A 19,756-nucleotide genomic window follows, 5' to 3' on the forward strand; every position below is an offset into this window, starting at 1 on the left:
GGGCACTTGGAGGGGCCACGTGAAACCCTGACACCAGGGCTCGGGCTCCTAGCAGCCCCAGACGGTGCCCAGCTCGCTCCCCACACCAGCCGCTGCTGACACGCCATCCGGCTGCTGCTCATTCCCTGGGAGGAGGCCGCCCGCAGCCCCAGATGAGCACGGATGGCCGAGCAGCCTTTAAAAAGCAAAAACAAAATGAAAAAAACAAGTGTTTGGCTCCATAAATCTCCATCGTAAGAAATAACTGCACACAGCCTGGTGCTGGGGTTCGCAAGGGGCTACGGCCAGCACTTCACCCAAACACACCAGCCAAATGCAGCGACTTTGGATGTTTCTGAAAATCAACATGAAATGGCACACAAAGGCACTGGAGTTTGTTTCCTCTGGACATTTCTTTTTTAAAAAAAATATAATAACTTAGTTTGCATTTTACAGCATTTCCAATCAACCCGAAGGGGACTCCTCGGCGGAACCTCGTGCGTCAGCCTCCCTGTGAGCGCGGGGCGTCCACCCAGATCGGGGCACCCCACAGTCACTCCACGCCTATCTCGCAGGGGTTCAGCCCCCTCTCCTCGGCGTCCCTGTACATCCTCTGGAAGTCCTCAAGGCGCGGGGCGCAGCCGAGCCGAGCCTCCCCAAAGTGCATGTGTCCAGTGAAGAGGAACTCGCCGCGCCCCGGCCGCACGCCGCACTCCAGCAGCGTGGAGATGCGCCCGCGCCAGCCGCCCCCGGGCGCGGGCTGGAAGACCCTGCTCTTCTGCCGGTAGATCCGGCTCACGTGCAGGTGGATGGCCGACTCCTGCCGCTCAGGTTCGTGGGTGACGTCCTGGATGGCGCCGCGGACCACTGCAGGGGGAAGGGCAGGGGTCAGCCAGGTCGGCAGGGGTGCCCGCTGAACAAACCGCGTGTCCACGCTGGCGGGGCAGGGCACCGGGGCGGCGCTGACCCTGATCTCCATCCAGATTTTCCCTCTGAAGCGCACAGTTCGTGCGCTGAGGCTGCCTCGGGTGGTCCCCGCCCCCACAGTGGGCTTTGTCAGGGGCAGACCTGTTTTCTACCCTCACACCAGCCGCAAGTGGGAGGACGCAGCAGAAATAAACCACTCTGTGCGCGCGTCAGCTTTTCGAGTTAGGACAAGAAAAGTTACCACACTTGATACATAAGATCTCTATCAAGATCGGAGCCGGGGGAAGCTCAGGGCAGGGCAGAGGCTCTGAAACAGGGGCCCGCCCACCTGGACGCAGAGAGAAGCCTGCAGCCCCACACACCACTGTCCTCGGGGTGACTGCCCGGGGGGCTGGGGGCTCAGTGGGTCCAGCTGTGACACCTGCCACCTTTGCCAGGTCTGAGCCGCTGACTTCAGCCCGGGCCCCCACCAGGGCCTGGACTCCCACTCTGGCCCCTGCAGGTGTGAGGCTCTGAGGTGAGGCTCCCTGTGCAGAGCGGGACACCTCCCTGCCTGTGCTCAGGCCCCTCCCCTGCGGCCGCGGCCATGCTGGTGCCGCCTTGTGACCAATGGAACAGGGGCACCGGGGCCAGTGTCTCCACAGCCGAAAGGTCCTCTGGGCCAGGTGTGGCGCCCTCCCCGTGGCAGGAACCGTGGGCACTCACCGAAGTCACTGGTGCAGACTGCCAGGAGCACCTCTGTGTCGCTGCAGGGGCGGCATGGGGCTGCAAGGAGACAGCAGGGAGGGGTGTCAGGAGGGCCGTGGGCAAGAACCTACCACGGCACAGCTGCCGGCACCCCGTGGGCATGCCCCTGCGCCTCTCCCACCCAGGCACCAGAGCCAATGCACCGCCAGTGTGCAGGCTGGGGGCTGACGGCAGGGGACCCCAAGCCACCGCATGGTACAGGATGGACCTGTCCTCTTAGCTGGTCAGTGCTGTACCCCACAAGCAACTACTGGACTCGCATGAAATCACTCTTCCGTGCCCATCAACACAAACCAGCCGGAGCTGAGCAAAGCCCTGCCCCTCACACCAGCCTGACCCAGAGCTACCGACGCTCTGCCTCTGCATCCACCCCGAGACGCCAGTGCTGCCCGCTCGCACACCGCCTGCCGCCCCGCGTCCCACCACGGCCTCGATTCCACAGGGGGTCAAGGCTCTGCCCAGAAGGACCCACGAGGCTGCAACTCTAAAGGCATCAGTGAACCATGAAGGGTGTGTTCACCTGCTGCAGCCCTGGGACCTTCCTAAGGCCCCTTCCCCAGACCCCGCCTGGCCTTGGGACCAGGTGACCACCTCAAAAAACCTCCAGACGCCTTTCAGAGCTAGCCCAGCCACAGAATCCCCCCTGAGACCCCCCAGCTGGGTGGGGCTGGCTTCGCCCAGTCAAACAGCCCTTAACACTCCTGCCTCAGGTGGGCGCGAGGTCTCAGAAAGGTGCGGGGTGGGGGGAGGCAGAGACCCGGGGCTCTGGTGACCCCCCCAAGGGCCAGGCACTCCTCCACCCAGCAGTGGGCTTGGGAAATACGATGTGCTGCTTGACTCTGCTGCACATTTCACGGCCTCTCCCTCACCGACCTCTAGTTTCTAAGTTTTGGAACAAATTCTCCTAACTCCAGAGAAACTTCACGTATGAGATCTCACTGGGATAAGCTTCCCCGTGACCTGTTCATGTTCTCAAGGCTCCAGAATGTCCCCAACCTCGGCACTCACTGGGCCTGGACCCTGGGCCTGGCTGGCCACCCTCAGAGTTCCGACCAGGGTGGAGCAGTCACCTGCCCAGGGGCTGCCAGACTCACCCCCTCCCCAGGAGCAGCAGTGACTTGGGGGCCTCGGGGCGGGGGATCCAGCAAGCACAGACAAGCAGCAGCACAGAACGTGCATGGACCATGGGGCCCGCGAGCAGGGTCTCTGGGACGCCTGGGGGTGGATGTGAGTGTCCAGAGCGCTGGTGCCATCGTCCTGCCCCCAGGCAGGGTGGCTGCCACGACCCAGTCCGGCTCATCGAGGCCTGACTCATGGGCCCACCCACTGCCTGGGCTACTATTAAGTTACCTGGAAAAGCAGCAGCTACAGAACAAGACCAGCCTGCTGGAGGCGTCGGTGGCCCAGTCCAGCCCGTCCACGGAGCAGCTGCCCTCCACCCAGCTCCGAATCCCAAGGCTTTGTTTGCACGGGTGAATCCCCAGCCTTGAATCCTCTCTCTCTTTTTTAATCCTCACCTGAGGACATTTTTCTATTTTTTGTTCAAGTAGAGTGGGAGGGAGAGAGAGGAACAGAGAGAGAGAGAAACATTGACGTGAAAGGGACACATCGAGTGGCTGCCACCCGCACGATCAACCAGGGCCGGGGACAAACTGCAACCGAGGTACATGCCCTTAGTGGGAACCAAACCCGGGCCTCTCTGGACCGCAGGCCGGCGCTCTAACCGCTGAGCCAAACCGGCCAGAGCGCAAATCCTCCCTTTAAAAAGAGGGCGGCAAGCCCTGGCAGGGTGGCTCAGTTAGTTGGAGCACCGTCCCCTACACCAAAAGGTTGCAGGTTTGATTCCCAGTCTACCTGGTGGAGGTACATATGGGAGGCAACCGACTGATGTTTCTCTCACAAGGATGTTTGTCTTTCTCTCCTGTCCTCTCTCTCGAAAATCAATCAAAACATATCGTCAGGTGAGGATTTAAAAAAAAGGAATCCAAATCCCTCTTACCCACTGGGGACCTGCTGCCATGACGACGCAGGGCACATGGCACGGCGGGCTTCGAGGGGCTCGTGCCCCCTGGTTTTATTCTGACCTGTGAGCGAGGGCCTCAGAGCAGAGGTAACTTCCCGTCCTGGCCAGCATCCCCAGTGCCCTCGGGATCAGAGGTCCCAGCCTGGGGTCCCTCTGCAGGTGGGGGGAGGCCTCAGCAGCTGTCCCCACGAGAAGGCAGGTCAGTGAGTCAAGCCCACGGTGACCAGAGCCCACCCTCAGGCTCCCTCGGGGACCAGATGTGCAGTGGGTTAATCTCGGGTGGGTGGCAGGTGACGGTCTGCGCAGCTCTCCAGCTGACGGGTCAGGGAGCACCACCCGCAGCAGTCGGGGGCCAACAGGCCCAGGCCACACGCTGTGATCAGACCCCAGCCCTGGGGGCATGTGACCCAGCCTAGAGCCGTACCCTCTCTGAGGGTCATGGGCCCTGGGACCATGGCTGAGAGCTGAGGACAGAGGTGGAGACCGGCCGTCCCAGGCACCCTGCCCTGCCTCACTCACAGCCCCTCTGCAGAGGTATGGGGGCCCAGGTGGCCCTGTGGGAAGGCGGCCAGCAGCCTGTAGACACCCACCAGAAGCCTCGGTGAGCCGGTACCATTGACAGCTAAGTCAATGAAGTGCCACCTTGGAGACTTCCCTCTTATAATTCTGAGCTTTACAAAGCGTAGGTCACCTTTGTGGAAAATCCAGTCTGTGGACGCCAAGAGACGCAATCTGGAAACAATTATTAATCGGAGTCGGGCTCGTAAAGGCTGTGGAATGCACTGGTTTCAGACGCATCCAATCTCGTTTCCTTGCAGGGAGACGGGGAGGGGTGGGCCACAGGCTGGTTGGAATTCCGGCCCATGTCTCGTGGAGAGGGGAGGGCGGGGGTGTGGACGTCCCCGGAAGATTACTCTGGAATGTGCACAAAATGGCATGAACGAAGAAGAAAAATAACAGGGTCAGGGAGATGGGCCAGGGACCACACAGGACCCAGGTAAGGCCGGCAGGTGCAGGAGAGAGTGGGCAGGTGCCCTCTGTCGGGACCTTGCCACCTGAGAGGTTTGCCAATAGTCAGATGGACGCTGGCCCTGACTGCCTGTGAGGACGGCCAGGTGGACACACAATGTCCATAAAGGAGGACACCCACCGGGGTCAGCTGGCAACCGGTGGCTGAGGCAGTGTGCTCTCAGGGAGTGGAGAAGGGAGAAGCCAGTGTGAGTGTGGCCGGCACGTGGCTGGTGTTCGCTGAGACCGAGCGGGAGCTGCTAGTTAGGGTCCTGGAGCGCGTCCAACGACCACCATGACCTCAGCACTGGCCCAGAACTCCAGGCCCCAGACGACCTGCCAGGACATGTCCCAGCTGGTCAGCAGCGTCTCCTCCTGTCCTGCTGCCCTTCTGACCTCTTCCTCACCAGGAAGGCCACACCCTTCCACTCCAAAATGGTGAGGTGGAGAATAATTACACAGTAATCGCAGAGGCCAGAGAACCCACTGGCACAGGAAATAAACGATCCTTGCAAAAATATGAAGTTCTCTCCTTTTCTGTTTCCAGAAAATACTGAGGTTTCTTCTCCCTCCCTCTGAACTTTGCTACTCACCCCTTATGGCCATCAAGGCCACCCTCAAATTCTGAGATGCCGGAAGGCTCTGCACCCACTAGGACCACCCCTAGCTCCTTAAACAGAGGGGTTCGAAGGGTGAGAGGTGAAGCCAGCAGACGTGGGCATGCAGGCCACCCACCACCTCAGGGGCCCCTAGATCCTGAGCTGAGAGCGATTTCAGCGTGTTCACGGCCAGCACCAGGGCCCTTCCATCTGTGCGTCTGAGCTTCGCCTGTGTTCACCCGTTACCTGCTCACAGGGATGCTGTGGGTGGCCACCCCCGGAGCCCAGCGCGTGGATGTGCCCCTGCTACTCAGCCCCCGAGTAGTAAAAGAACAGACCGGAATCCAGGGCCCACCTGGCTGCCCCAGGCGAACCGAGGACGTGGGGTCCTTGTTCTCCAGGGCCAGGCGGAGTGACCCCCACGCTCCCTTGCTGGTCACCCCCACACGTCCACCAGCCCACTGGGTGATTGGGGATCCTGGTGGTGCCGTTTGCCAGGGAGGAGAGTCCCCGACAGCCAGGCCAGGTTTCCAGCACGAGGCCTCAGCATGGCTGGAGGTTCATCCACCACTGAGCTGCGTCTGGTCGCTCCCGCCTTTCAGCACACAAAAGGGGTGCCCTGGCGAGGCCCACAGAGGCAGAGAGAGACACAGGGAGCAGACCCTGGCCCCCCGCCATGTGGAGGCCAGATTCCACACCCCCTGGGCTGGGGTCACCTCCCACCACCGCAGGCCCCATTCTTGGCTGTTGGTCGTGTCTCGGTTTCCCGAGGCCAGCAGGCTGGCTGCAGACACGTCCGGCAGAGGGTCCGGAGCGGCAGGGGCCGCTCAGCTCCCACACCGTCCGACCAGGGCTCCAGGCCGAGCCTCCTTCTCTCCAGCCAGCACGAAGGAGTACTTGTGGCCCGTGAGGGGAGTTGAGGCAGGTGCTCACCTCCTGTCACAGCGATGGGCTCGGTGTCACTGGGGCCAGGCAGTGGCAGCCGGGACCTGACAGGACGCAGCTGGAGCCACGCCCTCTCCTGAGAGCCTTGGGCCGGGGAACCACCCCTGCCTGTGCCCACATCCCACATCCCACACCCGTTCCTCCAGCGTTAAGGGCTTGGGGCCCATGGCCTGATGAAAGGCCAACACCCAGGGACAAGGGATGCACCGACCTCCCCCAGTCCCCTGCTGCCCCTCATCACCCTGTGGTCCCAGCTCCCAAAGCCCTGGGTGCCTGAGTCCCCCCCACCCAGTTCTGACAGTTGCGGCCCCAGATGCCAGTCCCTTGGCAGACAGACACACATCCGCCATGTGCAGGGTGCCCTAGCCCTGAGGGCTTGGATTCAAGCGGACATCCCAGGGCCAGGTGGGCCTGACACTCCCCTCACAGAAGCCTGGCCACCCAGCCAGCTCGACGTCCAGCCTCGGCCACTCGGCCAGTGTGGGAGGTGCAGGGGGCATGAGCCAAGGCGGTGACTGGCGACCCGCCCCCCACTCAGGCCCTCCTGCCTGCCACCCCACAGGAACCCGAGGCAGCCCCCGAGCCCACTCACTGGCCGGGCCTGGAGACATGGGCTCGGGCTGGGGCACAGGCCCTGCCCTGGGAGGTGAAGACAACCTGAGCACCGGCCCCGGGCTGCCGTCCCCGGGTCTCCAGCCTGGGCGCTGAGAGCCTTCAGGTGTGCGCGGCCGTAAGACCTACGCCCTCAGCCTGCAGGAGCACAGGGTGAGGGGACAGCCAGGAGGACATGTAACCAGCAGCCGCATGTCCTAGGACCAGTCAACATCCAGTCAGTAAAGGAATGTGAACAAATTCCTGACATCCGCTCAGTCAGCAACCTGGGCCTAGTGGCTGGGTTTCTCCTGGTGCGTTTCCAGTTCAGCTCCAGGGCCCGCAGAGCAAGGCTGGGGCTCCCTCCCCAGGGCTCCCTCCAGCTCCTCACTGTGATCCACACAAAGGCTGTGAGGGTTAAAATCTGATTCAGGTCCTGGGCTTTACATCAGCTTTCAGGGCTACCTTCCCACCTGGGCAGTTGGCTCTGGGGGAGGGGTCCTACCTGGGCAGTCAGCTCTGGGGGAGGGGTCCTACCTGGGCAGTTGGCTCTGGGGGAGGGGTCCTACCTGGGCAGTCAGCTCTGGGGGAGGGGTCCTACCTGGGCAGTTGGCTCTGGGGGAGGGGTCCTACCTGGGCAGTCAGCTCTCGGGGAGGGGTCCCACCTGGGCAGTCAGCTCTGGGGGAGGGGTCCTACCTGGGCAGTTGGCTCTGGGGGAGGGGTCCTACCTGGGCAGTCAGTTCCGGGGGAGGGGTCCTACCCAAACAGTCCTACATAAGCTCTGTAACAGAGCACTTTGGTTTGAGTGAGATTTAAAGTGTTGAACACTAATCTGAGCCGAGCACACTGCACAGTAAAATGTGAGTTCACGTTCAGGAGGAAATTCTGCAGTTCAAAGCCTAGCAGGTCTGGTTGTCCTCAGTCAAATCTGAAATGTGGAGATTATTCTGATCTTGGGGGTGGCAACCCCTCAAACCAGGGGGTTCCACTGGGTAGGTCATTGCCGTGGAGGGCACCCTGTGCCAACATCGGGGTCGTTTACTCCATGGTGGGGCATCCTGTCACTGTGAGTGTGAGCAGCATCCGTGCCTGGGCCCCCCCTGGCAATGCCAGGGCACCCCACCTGACCATCGTCCCCGTTGGTTTCCGAGAGAACAGCCTTCCTGGAGCTGCTCCCCGGACAGCCCAACCTCAACATGAACACCAGAAGGCACCGTGTGTCGAATCGACGCTGATAGTGCAACCAGAGCCCCATGGCCCGGCCCACACACACCCGGACACGTGTGGTCATCTGGGCCTCAGAGAGACCCAGGCCTGGCCTAAGGCTCCTCCTCAGTCTCTGCCCAGGAAACTTTGAAGACCAACCCTGCCTCCACCAGCGTCGTGCAAAGCTGTCCCCTTTCCTCCAGAGAAAACGGAATGGAATCTGAAGCCAGCTCACCACCCGCCCTGTGTACACATCCCTCGGCCACCAAGAGACCCCTGCAGCCCACCCCAGGTTCCCAGAGGATCACAGCTCCTTCAGGAAGGCCCAGCAGCAGGGGGCTCCTGCCCTGCTTGGGCACCCACTGCGCCCACATTGCTGGAGTCTTCACACCTGAGGCCCCTTACCAACACCCACCAGCAAAATGCCTCCAAGCCCAGGACTGGCCCAGGACTTGGGACCTCACGGCTTTGCACCTGGGACGTGGATCAGCCTGTTTCCACCCAACACTGGACGTTCCGGGGGCTGCAACCAGTGACAAACACTCGGCCACTTCGTGTGTCAGAGAAGTGCTGGGTACTTGGAATGGCAGCAGCACCCACTTCGAATCCGTCGGAACTAGTCCGTGAAAGACGAGCATGTCAGGAGTGAGGGCCTGTCACAGGCCTGACCTATGGCCATCCTCGGGGGCTTGCTGCCCTCTGCACACACTCCTGGGAGGTGAATGTTTTGCAAAGTCCAAATAAGAACTTTCCGGAATGCTAACAATACGCCTGGCATCCAATACCCACTACACCACAGAGGTGCCCCCCGGAGGAGGGCACCGTGGTCCCCCTCAGCCGCCCCTGGGACTACCTGGGCAGCCCCACCAGGTCCGAGGCACACACCTGAGGAGCATCAGCAGAGGCTGTGCTGAGGGGGGAGGGGAATCAGAGAAGTCGAGCAAACAGAGAAGACCAGGGCTTCAGGAGGGGCGTGGCCAGGGAGCCACCCCGCCAGCCCGGGGCATCACTCACCTGACAGAGCGTGCAGGTCCGACCCAGCATGCCGGCTGCTCAGCTCATACTGGAAGCCCGTGGTCCTCCTGCTGATGTCCTGCTGGGGCGTCGCCTCCACGAACAGGCCACCCTGCTCGAAACCGAAGCAGCGCACCTGGCCCGGTCCGTGGTCCCCGTCCCGAAACAGCAGTTTCAGCGCTCCAGTTTTTTCCAAATAAATATTGGCCCCCGAGGAGGCCCTGAGGGGCTTGATGCACAGAGTCAGGTGTCGGGAGGGCGAGAAGATGTTGGGCCGCAGGTTGACGCTGAGCGCCCCGGTTGGGTACATCCACTCCACGGCGCCCGTGGAGCAGCGCAGGTACACCTGCTCCACCTCTTTCCTGTGGGCCTCGTGTGTCAGCCCGCTGTGGGGGAGAGACAGCATTAGTGGGGGGGCCCCACCCCGATCACCAGTGGGCAGGCCAGCACCACCTCTGCCCTGCAGCACTGGCCACCCAGGGAAGGGCAGCCAGCACTCCGCTAAGTGCAACTTGAATTTAGCTGTCGGACCCTCCCCACACCTGGATGCTCAGTGTCTGCTGCCTGCTAGGCTCCAGCAGCAGGTGCCCCCATCCTCGGGGTTTCCCTGAGTTGGGGAGGCAAGGGTGCAGTGCAGGTGAGAACCAAGGAAAGGATGGATCTTCCAAAATATAATCAAGGAAACACCAGGACTTTGGCACCAGCCCAGATTCCAGCTGACCAAGCAAGGGCTGGGAAGTGATGTGGTGCCCACGGAGCGAGGACAGGAGCACACTGAGGTGACGCCAATACCAGGGATGCACACGGACTCGCAAACCGCTGCAGAGAGCAGCTTAGGAATCAGTGAGGGATGTCAGCCACTTGGTGGCTGGAGGTCTCAGCTCCTTTTCTTGTAGCACCTCCCTATCAGACATCAGTCTTGTATATTTTTTCTGGTGACTAGTTGACTGCCTTCTCATTCACGTGCAAACCTGAAGACCCTCCACTGATGAACATACTTTTTAATAGGTTCATATGTCATCAAAGATTTGAAAGTAAGAGAAAGGTCCTCCCTAGGGGACAAACATGAGAGGGACATTTTGGAGAAGACAAAGGTTAGCAGATACCTCGTCTCTCCAGCGGGAATTTCTAGAGAGCCAAGTTGACTCCACTCCTAATCAATGCTAAATAAAGTGTGCTACAATCTCGGCAAGACACGTCTTGAGTAAAGTCATTACATTATGTTTTTAAGAGATTTAAACCATCAAAACTGTTGCAGTTTCTTTCCCCTACTCCAAATTTTAATGTCAATGTCAGCTTGTGCAAACGGTTACGTCATAACCACCAAGCAGCCCTGGAACTCAACCAGTGACTTCAACTAAGTGTTTTATTACATGAAATTTGGTTCTGATCAGCTCTCAGACAGGTTCAACCACATTCTTGGGATTTTTACGTGGAATAAACAAAGCTATACTCAGAGCCCTGGCCTGAGTGTGTTACCAGAAACGCTTTCTGCAGAGGGGAAAACACAGAACATATGGTCTGCATTTACTGTTGGTGACTCATGCTCTGCGCTCCGAAAAACCTCACTTTTCATATGATGGCCAGCTGCAGGCTGGGGCTGCAGAGTCATCCTGCAGACCACATCAGAGGGAGGTGTCAAGGAGGTGAACCCTCCTAACCCTGCTCTCCACCCCACACACCCTGGGTCATGAGCAACCAGCCCAGCCTCAGACGCCTACCAGGGCTGCACACATGGAACAGACTTACAATTACAGCCAAATAAAACTTATACAAGCTCATGTGACACATATGTGGGGATGGGCATAATTATAGTGCTGTGTGAAAAATTAGACTAAATGGTGAGTGGTTGCCACAGATCATTATAATCAGCTCTGCTCTTATGCAGCCAAAACAAACTTTATCAGAGTGTCCCTCCTCTCCAGTCTGCAACCTCAAGGGGCAGCTGGACACTTGTCTCATGCCCAGACACCAATTCTCAATTCTCTCCCACATAAACCATTCTGTCCAAGACTTCACTTCTCTCTCAGTGGGGCAAGGAGGGCCCTGGGGGTCAGGGAGTGAAGCACCCACACCAGAGGCTTTGGATCCCTCACCAAGTCACCTTAATCCAAACCATGGAGGTGGAAACAGGGAGGGCCACCCTCCATCCACAGGGGCAGAGGAAACCCTTGTGGGGTTGCTCAGGGGAAGGCAGACCTCAGTCTGGGGGCTGCCGACCCCCAGCCTGCATGTATGACCCTGTATACCTTATGGGGTGCACCTGGCTCTCATGATTCATAAGCCAATCAACCTAAAGAGGACTAGGAACAAAATGAAGGAGGACATACAAGAAATAAGGCTCCTGTTACTTCACCCTGTGACTAGCACCCTCACTGACCCCCGGAGGCGGCTCTGCACCCATCACCCGCAGGCGAGGCTCTGCCAAGCTCACTGGAGCCCCAAGACCACCAGGGACCCACCAGGCACTCAAGAACATTCACACCGATGTCGGTCACTGTGCAGCATGCACGATCCCCATCGGACAAACAGCTACCAGTCCCCAGTCTCTGCCCGGGACACCCTGGCTCCTTGAATGAGGCTGAGGACTCCTGGACAGTGTGGTTCCTGCCAGAAAACTGCACCACATCGCCCACCACTAAGCTTCCAGCATCCAGCCAACGTGAAAAAAACTTCTATTTATGTGAAATGGCTGGAGGTGCAAAAGTGCACCGTGCCCAAGTGGTCATTGGAGACGGGGCGCTACAATACTCACAGACACACAAGTGACCTGCCAACCAGGTCAAGAAAAAAGCAACTGTTCTCTGATGATGAAGAGCAGGACGCAGAGAAATCTGTGGTCCTGGTCAGCCTTTGGGAATGAGAAGACTGGTTTGCTCTTGGATTATTTAAACAGTTAATGCACTTTTCTTTAAAAAAAAAAAAAAGAGTTGGCAGTGTCACTGCCCAGATGGACACACCTGTGGGACACCTTAATGGAAAAGACGGCACACCCCAGTTGAGAAGGGGACATCCTGAAGGGGTCCGTTGGTGTGGTGGCAGTAGAGCCCACAGCACTCACCCCCAGCCTGGCTCAAACTCTGTGAGTCACCAGAAGGAAATCGCGTCTCTTGTTTACTGAGTCAGGAACAGTTTCAGGCCAAGCCCAAGGCAGAAGAGACAGCCCAGGTGTGACATGCCTACAGTGCCCTGCCCAGAGCAGTGGTCCACCTTTATGACTACTGCCCAATGAGGATGAGACTGTCCTGTCCATGAACAAGGGTGATGGGCTTCAAAACCGCCCACTTAGCAGTGGGTTAGTGTTGTCCTCATACACCCAAGTTTCAGGTTCATACAAAAATCAACCGATGAATGCATAAATAAGTGGAACAACAAATGGATGTTTCTCTCTCTCTAAAAATCAAGTAAAACTAAACAAAAATTAAGAAAAACACCTACTTAACGGCTTGGAAACACCCAGAAACACATTTCAGCCTGTCAGCTGTGAGTGGCCAGTGTCATAAAGCAACTCCCTCCCTATCACGGGTCAGAATCCACCCGCATATCAGGCGAGCACCACCCTGAGCTGTCTCTCCAGAACAGTCACAAAGGCTACAGTCGGCAGGCAAACCAGCACAGCCCAGCTCCTCAGCAAGCAGAGTATTGATCACTGGGGGCAGCAACCACAGCTCCACTGGGCTTATACCCCAGGAATGCGGCCTGGCCAGCTTCTCTCCAGATCCCGCCCCACGGCTTTGCAGAACCTCTGCCTTTGGCCTCAGCGGAGGAACTGGGGGGAGTCAGCACCCAGGTCCATTAGCAAGGGTGGAGGGAAAGGGGCTGCAGGCAGAAGAAGGATGCACAGGACAGGGAAGGTGGAGGGACTCCCCTTCCCACTGCAAGCACCTGCTGGGTCCAGGAGCGGGTTGGCCCCTGACCAGCCCACACTCACAGCCGCCTCTGGGCTCTGTGAACCTGGAAAGGGTGTTAGTTCCTCCTATGGAAACTCAGGCTCACAAGGTGAGGCTTTGTGACTGCTTTCGATCTACTGAGGCAGGACACCCCAAGGCCCCAGTTCGGGAGTGCCCTGATTCATTCAGCAGAGGCTCAAAGCCGGAGTTTGATCACTGCCCGGGGAAGGGCAGCCCCGGCGGAGGGTGTCAGTCGGAGGCTCCCAGCCAGCTCAGTGCTGGCGCCAGCGTTCTCCAGGCCAGCCCTCCCCTCCCCCAGTGGCCGACTTGCCCCTCCGTTCTGGGTCCAGGCCCAGCTCTTCCATCCCAGCTCTGCTGGGGGGGGGGGGGGGGCGGCGGAGGACCTCGGGGTCCCAGTACCTTCCGGGACCTTCGCTCTAGGATAGCTGGAAAGAGGGGTGGAGGGAGTCGAACAGTTGTCAGTGTCCACAGAGAACCAGTCTGTAAGCGCCACAATGACCAGCGGCTGCCCGGCTGACGCAGAGCCCGATGCACCGGCACAACCCAACCTTCTCGGAAAACCATCTTCACTCAAAATAATCCCGTGACACCCCGCCCCCACCGTGAGGTGTCTGCAGCGTGGTCCTCCCATCAGACAAGGCCGGGGGCTTGCCCGGGGGCCCGGCTCCACCCCGACACCCAGACCCGGGCTGCCCAGCCCACAGCGCGCTCGGAGGAGATTCGCAGCGCCCCAAGCAAACTCCTGAATCGGCAACTTCCGCGGCGCAAGCCTGGCTTCGCGACCGCAGCTGCCAGCGCAGCCCAGGGCGCCTTGGGGACGGTGGTTTCTCGACCCGAGTAGCTGTGCCCTCAGGCACCCCGCCCGCGCACACTTGTGGCGTGCACTCCTTTCTGCTTGTCACACTTCAGTTTTTTTAAAAAAGTCCTCGGCTGCCACGGCGGAGGGGCGTGAAGGGGGGTCGTCCAGCCCGGCGCGCGCGCTGCCAAGGGCGGCCTGACCTTCACGGGGCGAGGGCGGGGGGCTCGGCCAGGTCGGCACTCGGACCCGCGCAGAGGTCTCCGTCCACACACACGCGCTCAGCGCCGCCGTCAGCGCCAGAGCTTCGCCCGGTCCACCCCCGCCGCCGCCCCCTCCCACGGACCCGGCTGTCCCTTCCCGCCCGGTCCTGAGCGCAGGCCCGGCTCCGCCCGGCCCGTGGCGCGCACCTTCTGGAAGGGGGCAGGGGCCGGGAAGAGCCGGAGGACGGATCCTCGCCCGCAGGGTCGGCGGCCAAGGCTCTTGGTAAGAGAGTGGGGACCGGCGAGGCCGGGTGCGGGGCGAGCAGACTACCCTGCGGGGGCAGACCCGCAGCGCAGCAGGCGCGCCTCCCCCGGGCGCCCTCCCGGCTGGGGGACCCGGACGCCGCGGGCTCTTTTGTTCTAGTACCGGGGGCGGAGGTTTGGGGGATGGCGCTCTGTTCTGCCTGGAGAGGGGACCCCCGAGCCCCGGCACGCTCTGCCCCCGGGGAGAGGAAGGAGGGGAGGGCGCGGACCCAGGGCCGGGGTCGCGCTGCGCGGACTCACCTCCCCTTCCAGCTGCACAGGTCGCTCGAGTACTGCGCGCCCGCGCCGCCCAGCAGCACGGCCAGCAGCACCGCCAGCGACAGCAGCGGCGGCGGCGGCGGCGGGCCGGGGCCCAGGGCGGGGGGCCGTGGCCACAGCGGACCCGCGCGCCCCCCGGCCTCCCGCGCCGTGCCCCGCATGCTCTGGCTCCCGCTTGGCGCTGGCCCGGCGTGCGCGCCCACCGAGCAAACCCTCGACTCGCGCGGCCGGGCTCCGAGTCCAGGCGGGTCACGTCGCGCACTCCCCGCGCACCCGGCGCGGCCGCCAGCCCATCGCGGCCGCTGGAGCTGCCGGAGCCTCTGGAGCAGCGCGGAACTCCGTACCCGCCGCCGCCACCCGAGCTCTGAAGTCGGCGAGTCAGCAGCCCGCGGCCCGGCTCAGCTGGGAGGCGGTGCCCGCCCGTCCGCTCCGCCCCGCGGGCCGCCCAGCGCCGGAACCCCGCCCCGCGAGCCGCTAGGAGCTCCGCGCCCGCCCGCAGTGGGGCCCGGCTCACCCGAGCGGGGCACAGTGGAGACCGGGGCGGGTTGCGAGTCGCGGGCACCCAGCACCGGGACCGCGTGGTCCCGGGGGTGGGACCGGTTGGGGCACCACGGATAGGAGGGGGTGCGGGACGAAAGAAGGGTCCCAGAGAGAAAGTAGGCGGAGGCAGCGGGACCTTGGCCTGTGCGAGGGGGCGCGGGGTGGAAACCCGAGACCCCAAGTATGTGCAGACCCCCGCCCAGCACCTGGCCCGCACTGGTCACGCGCTGGCGGTGCCACGGCCTCATCGTGCAGACTGAGCCCGGACCGGCCGCTGGGCTGTGGTGGGGGCGCCTGGCCGTGGGGCCCATCAGGGCTGTTCCGGGCACCCAGCCCTCCGAACATTTGAGTGCACTTGTGGAGTTCAGACTCCATCCCGGTCTGGGGCCTGTGGGGGAGGGGAGCCCAGCTGTGGCTGGAGATGTGGCAGACTCACCGCTGAGCATGCGTGGACTCCAGGGCGCACTCCGCAGAAAGTCTGTGGGTTTGCTGGCCCCGAGGCCACGGCTCCTGTGGGCACTGTGGGCACTGCCCGCTGGTCCCTCGCAGTCTCCACTCGTGGGTCGAGCATCTGCTTCACCAAATTCCCACGCGATTCTTGGGGGGGGGGGAATGGTACGTCTTCTGCACTGGAGGACTTGGCGGGGTCCTGGCCCCTAGACTCTATCTAGATCAGCGATTTTCAACCTGTTTCATCTGGTGGCACATAAACTAATTATAAAATTCTGCGGCGATCTGACAAAAAAAAAACACAAGATAGGTATAATTTTTTTTCTTTTATCCTCACTCGAGGACATTTTTCGATATTTTGTTCAGATAGAGTGGGAGGGGGAGAGAGAGAGAGAGACATCCACGTGAAAGGGACACATCGAGTGGCTGCCACCCACACGACTCAACCAGGGCCGGGGACAAACTGCAACCGAGGTTTGCGCCCTTAGCGGAACCGAACCCAGGTCTCTCCAGACCGCAGGCCTACTCTCTAACCACTGAGCAAACTGGCCAGGGCCAAAACAGGTGTGATTTTGATTCATTCACACTCAACGGCTGTTGTGTTGGCTGTCGTTTTTTAATTTGACGATCTAAGGGAAAAGGGTCAGTGCCCCTGACTACACAGCCAGGTACTCACTGCATGTTTTTACATTTCTTGCATCACCGGTTGAAAACCGCTGCTCCAGATGTCAGGAACGTTCCCCAGCCTGCCCCTCAGGTTCCACAACTCAGACTCTCCAGATAGTGCCGGAAGCCCCTCCTGGGTGCGGAATCTCCCAGTGAGGCCTGTGCTAGGAGGCCCAGCATGGTGAGTCCATCTCCCTGAGGGCAGGCTCCTTACCAGGCGGTCACTAGGGCCAGCGTGTGCCTGGCATCTGGTGGGGGAGACATGCAACCCCAGCCCCTGTAGGAAGCGCTGACGCCAGAAAGCTGGGCGGGGGTGGGAGAGGCCCCACCGCCTCTGGAAGGGGTGAGGGGCTCCCAGGGGCAGGGGAAGGGAGGTGGGCCCTCCAGGCACCACCCCCGTGATCCCACAAGCAGGCTTTTCTGCCCCCTCAGACTCTCTGGTGTTGATCTGGGCTCCAGAGCCTCCAACAGCATCCAGTGGGGGAGAAACCGGACCTTGTTTTAGCAAGGTCCTTCTCCAGCCAAGATACATTTCAGGAGGAATTTCAAAGGACCTGCAGGGTGTGGTGTGTGTGTGTGGGGGGGGGGGGGGGGAGTGGCTTCCTGCTCCTGCTCATTTGCCAAGTGCACCTCTGTGCTATGGTTAGAGGTTTGGAGTCTGATGGGGTCAGAATGATCACACCCTTGAGGGGCTGCAGGGCCCAAACAGCTGGGACAGGGAGCCGCACCCGCAGGAGTGCGCGGCAAGGAGGGGCTGCTCTTGAAAGTGGTTACAGGTGAAGGATCTCTTTGGAGCAGCCCTGGAACTGAGCAGGTCCACCCACCCAGCCGAAGCCGGCGTAACACTGCCCAGTCACAAACAGTGATGTCACCCTGAGACCCAAGCTCAGCTTGGAGGCTGGGCTTGCGGGGGGTAGGGGGCTGCTGCATCCCTCCCCACACCCCATTTGGGATGTGTATCCCCTGTCCCCCTCCTCACTGCAAGCACCAGGGTGCAGAAGTAGAAATGGCAGAGTGAGACCACCACCTGGAACCCGCAGCACCTCTGAGCCTGCGAGCGGTCTCCCGACACGCAGCCCCCTGGCCCGGCTGTCCCTGAGGGCCTGTGGCTTCACACGGGGAAGAGGGACAGCTTTAGGACACCCCCATGGTACACGTGCAGAGACTGAGTGCTACTGGCCTGAGTGACCTGCTCGGGGTGCTGGCAACCCAGATGGCCCTGGAAGGCATCACACTAAGTAAAGTAAGTACAAACGCATGTGATTTCACTCATGTGTGGGATATAAAACAAAAACGTAGCAAGCAAGACAACAAAACAAACTCCTAGACACAGACAACAGAGTGGTGGTTACCAGAGGGCAAGGAGTGAGCTGGGCAAAGGGTAAAGTATATGGTAACAAGCTTGGCCGGTGTGGCTCCGCACTTAGAGCGTCAGGCTGCCCACTGAAGGGTCTTGGGTTCAACTCCCAGTCGAGGGCACGTACCTGCATTGCAGGTGTGATCCCTGGCCCTGGTCAGAGTCGTGCACCAATCGATGTGTCTCTCTTACATCGAGGCTTCTCTCTCTCTCTCTCTCTCTCTCTCTTTTCCTCCCTTCCACTCTATCTAAAAATCAATGGAAAAAAGTCCTCAGGTGAGGATTAACAGAAAGAAGAAAGAAAGGAAGAGAGAGAGAGAAAGAAAGAGAGAGAGAAGGAATAATATACACTGATAGAAGGAAACTAGACTGTGGGTGGTGAGCATGCAACAGATACACAGACTTCAAATTATAATATTGTACACCTGAAATTTGTACAATGTTACTAACCAATATTACTAAACTTAATTTTCTAAAACACCCAGAGACCTCGGGACCAAAGGGGAGAGACCGTCTCTGGGCGACACGGACTGGTTCCCATCCCAGGCTCAGGGTGGTGTGGCCAGACCACCTGTGCCCAGGTCTTACAGCTAGGACAGCACCGCGGTGTGCCAGGATGTGCGCTTGTCACGACCCATGGCATGTACCACACCAGAGTGAGCCTACAGCCTTTGGTTAATAATGGATTGATTTGGGTTCATTGACTGGAATAAAGATCTTAATGATGGGAACTCTGGGAAGGGGAAGAAGGGGGATCTGTGAGAACTCTTGTACGCTGCTCAGTTTTTCTATAAACACCAAATTTCAGTCCATAAATTAGAAAGAAAATGCAAGCTAAGGTGACCTGCTTGCCCGGCAGTGTTCTCGGAAGAACCCGATTGGATCTGGTAAAGGGGCTGGCTTTGCTCCTATCAGGCCTGCATCTGCTACGTGCCCTCCTTTCTGGGGACACAGCTGCCTCTGGACTCCTGAAGGGTCCCTGAAGCAGGAATTTCCAGCTTTCCCTCCTCCAAACAAGCCTCCAGCAGCCGCAGGGTGTGGCCACAGCAGCAGAACTGGTTCCCCCAGCGTCACTCGGCTCCTAGGGAGGCACCTGCAAGGCTGGGGAACTGCGGACCCTCCTGGCCCTGCACAGCCACCTGCAGGATGAAATGAGTCATGCTTCTGAGGCTGCTGGGCGACCACCTGCCCCGCCTCACTCCCTAGGGCCTGGCCAGGAACAAAGAGATTGCTGAGGCATGGATTACAAACCCAAAGAGTCCTTGCTAGTTAGGGCTAGGGGGTCCTCCCAGGTGATAAGAGAAGCTGGGGTGTGTTCATCCACGGACAGCTGGGGGAAGGGCTGGCCAACGAGACTTTCTCCTGGTCAAACCAGGAAGGAGCCAGCAGGCCACCCTCACCCCCACCTGTAGTGGGAAGGGAGCTGGGCATCTGAGCAGAACATGAATGCCTCCCTGCGTTCATGGTCCCCCAAACGCCAGGTGACTGCTGGGAGGCGGGGTGTAAGACCGGGACCCACCAGAGTCATGGATGCAACCTCCCTGCCTGCGCATGCAGCTGAGGGGGCCTGGCCCCCATCCCACCTGAAGACTTTCGGTGGCCTTATAAGATTGAGTGACAGGACTTGGCGATGACAGCGGCCCCACAGCACAACTCAGCACACCCTGTGAGTGTCACAGAGGGGACAGCGACACAGGCAACTGCCTGCCCTGTGGTCCTCACCAAAACACACTGAGGGGGAGTCCGAGGCCCACTCAGGTCACTATCAACCTTTACTTATTTGCCTTTCACTCAAGAAATGTTTACCAGATGCCTCCTGGACAGGGCTTCGGCCCCTGACCTGGCTGGCCTGAGTAGGCAGAGCGTGGCCAGGCAGGGGGAGCCCCGACCCCAGCCCAGGCTGCAGCAGCAGCCTCCGGTGTGACCACTACGATTATGCCCGAAGGCAACTGTGGTGTTCACGGCTTTGCGCAGACGCCTATGTTTCCTCTTCTCTAGTCATTTCTTTGTAAGTGCAGTAGGGACGAGACTCATGGGGAGCAAGGTCTGTGGGGCCGGGTTACCGGCAAGACAGTGAGACCTCGCTTCTTGTCTTCTTAAAGGAAAAATTTCAGTCAAGAGACAAAGTGCAGCCCTGGCCAGTTTGGCTCAGCGGTCAGAGCATCAGCCCATGGACTGATGAGTCTCGGGTTCGATTCTAGTCAAGGTCAC

At 60.0% G+C, this 19,756-nt stretch overlaps 1 protein-coding gene across 1 annotated transcript; it reads right to left on the reverse strand.

The window, feature by feature from the left end:
• Positions 1-382: 382 nt before the first annotated feature.
• On the reverse strand, positions 383-14,815 carry METRNL (meteorin like, glial cell differentiation regulator). The gene is made up of 4 exons (XM_036269020.1): positions 14,515-14,815; positions 9,041-9,426; positions 1,612-1,671; positions 383-846 (listed from the first exon to the last, which is right to left on the reverse strand). Exons 1-4 carry the CDS (start codon positions 14,691-14,693, stop codon positions 533-535), a joined length of 939 nt encoding a protein of 312 aa, XP_036124913.1. The 5' UTR covers positions 14,694-14,815; the 3' UTR covers positions 383-532.
• Between the last annotated feature and the right edge of the window lie 4,941 nt (positions 14,816-19,756).

This window comes from Molossus molossus, unplaced genomic scaffold (genome assembly GCF_014108415.1).
Source record: "Molossus molossus isolate mMolMol1 unplaced genomic scaffold, mMolMol1.p scaffold_m16_p_19, whole genome shotgun sequence".
Lineage (NCBI taxonomy): Eukaryota > Metazoa > Chordata > Mammalia > Chiroptera > Molossidae > Molossus > Molossus molossus.

Coding starts and splice junctions, on each gene's coding strand:
- METRNL (XM_036269020.1), bottom strand. CDS start 14,693: ATGCGGGGCACGGCGCGGGAGGCCGGGGGGCGCGCGGGTCCGCTGTGG. Junction 9,427..14,514: donor CTGTGCAGCTGGAAGGGGAG/GTGAGTCCGCGC, acceptor TCTCCCCCACAG/CGGGCTGACACACGAGGCCC. Junction 1,672..9,040: donor GGACCTGCACGCTCTGTCAG/GTGAGTGATGCC, acceptor GTCTCCTTGCAG/CCCCATGCCGCCCCTGCAGC.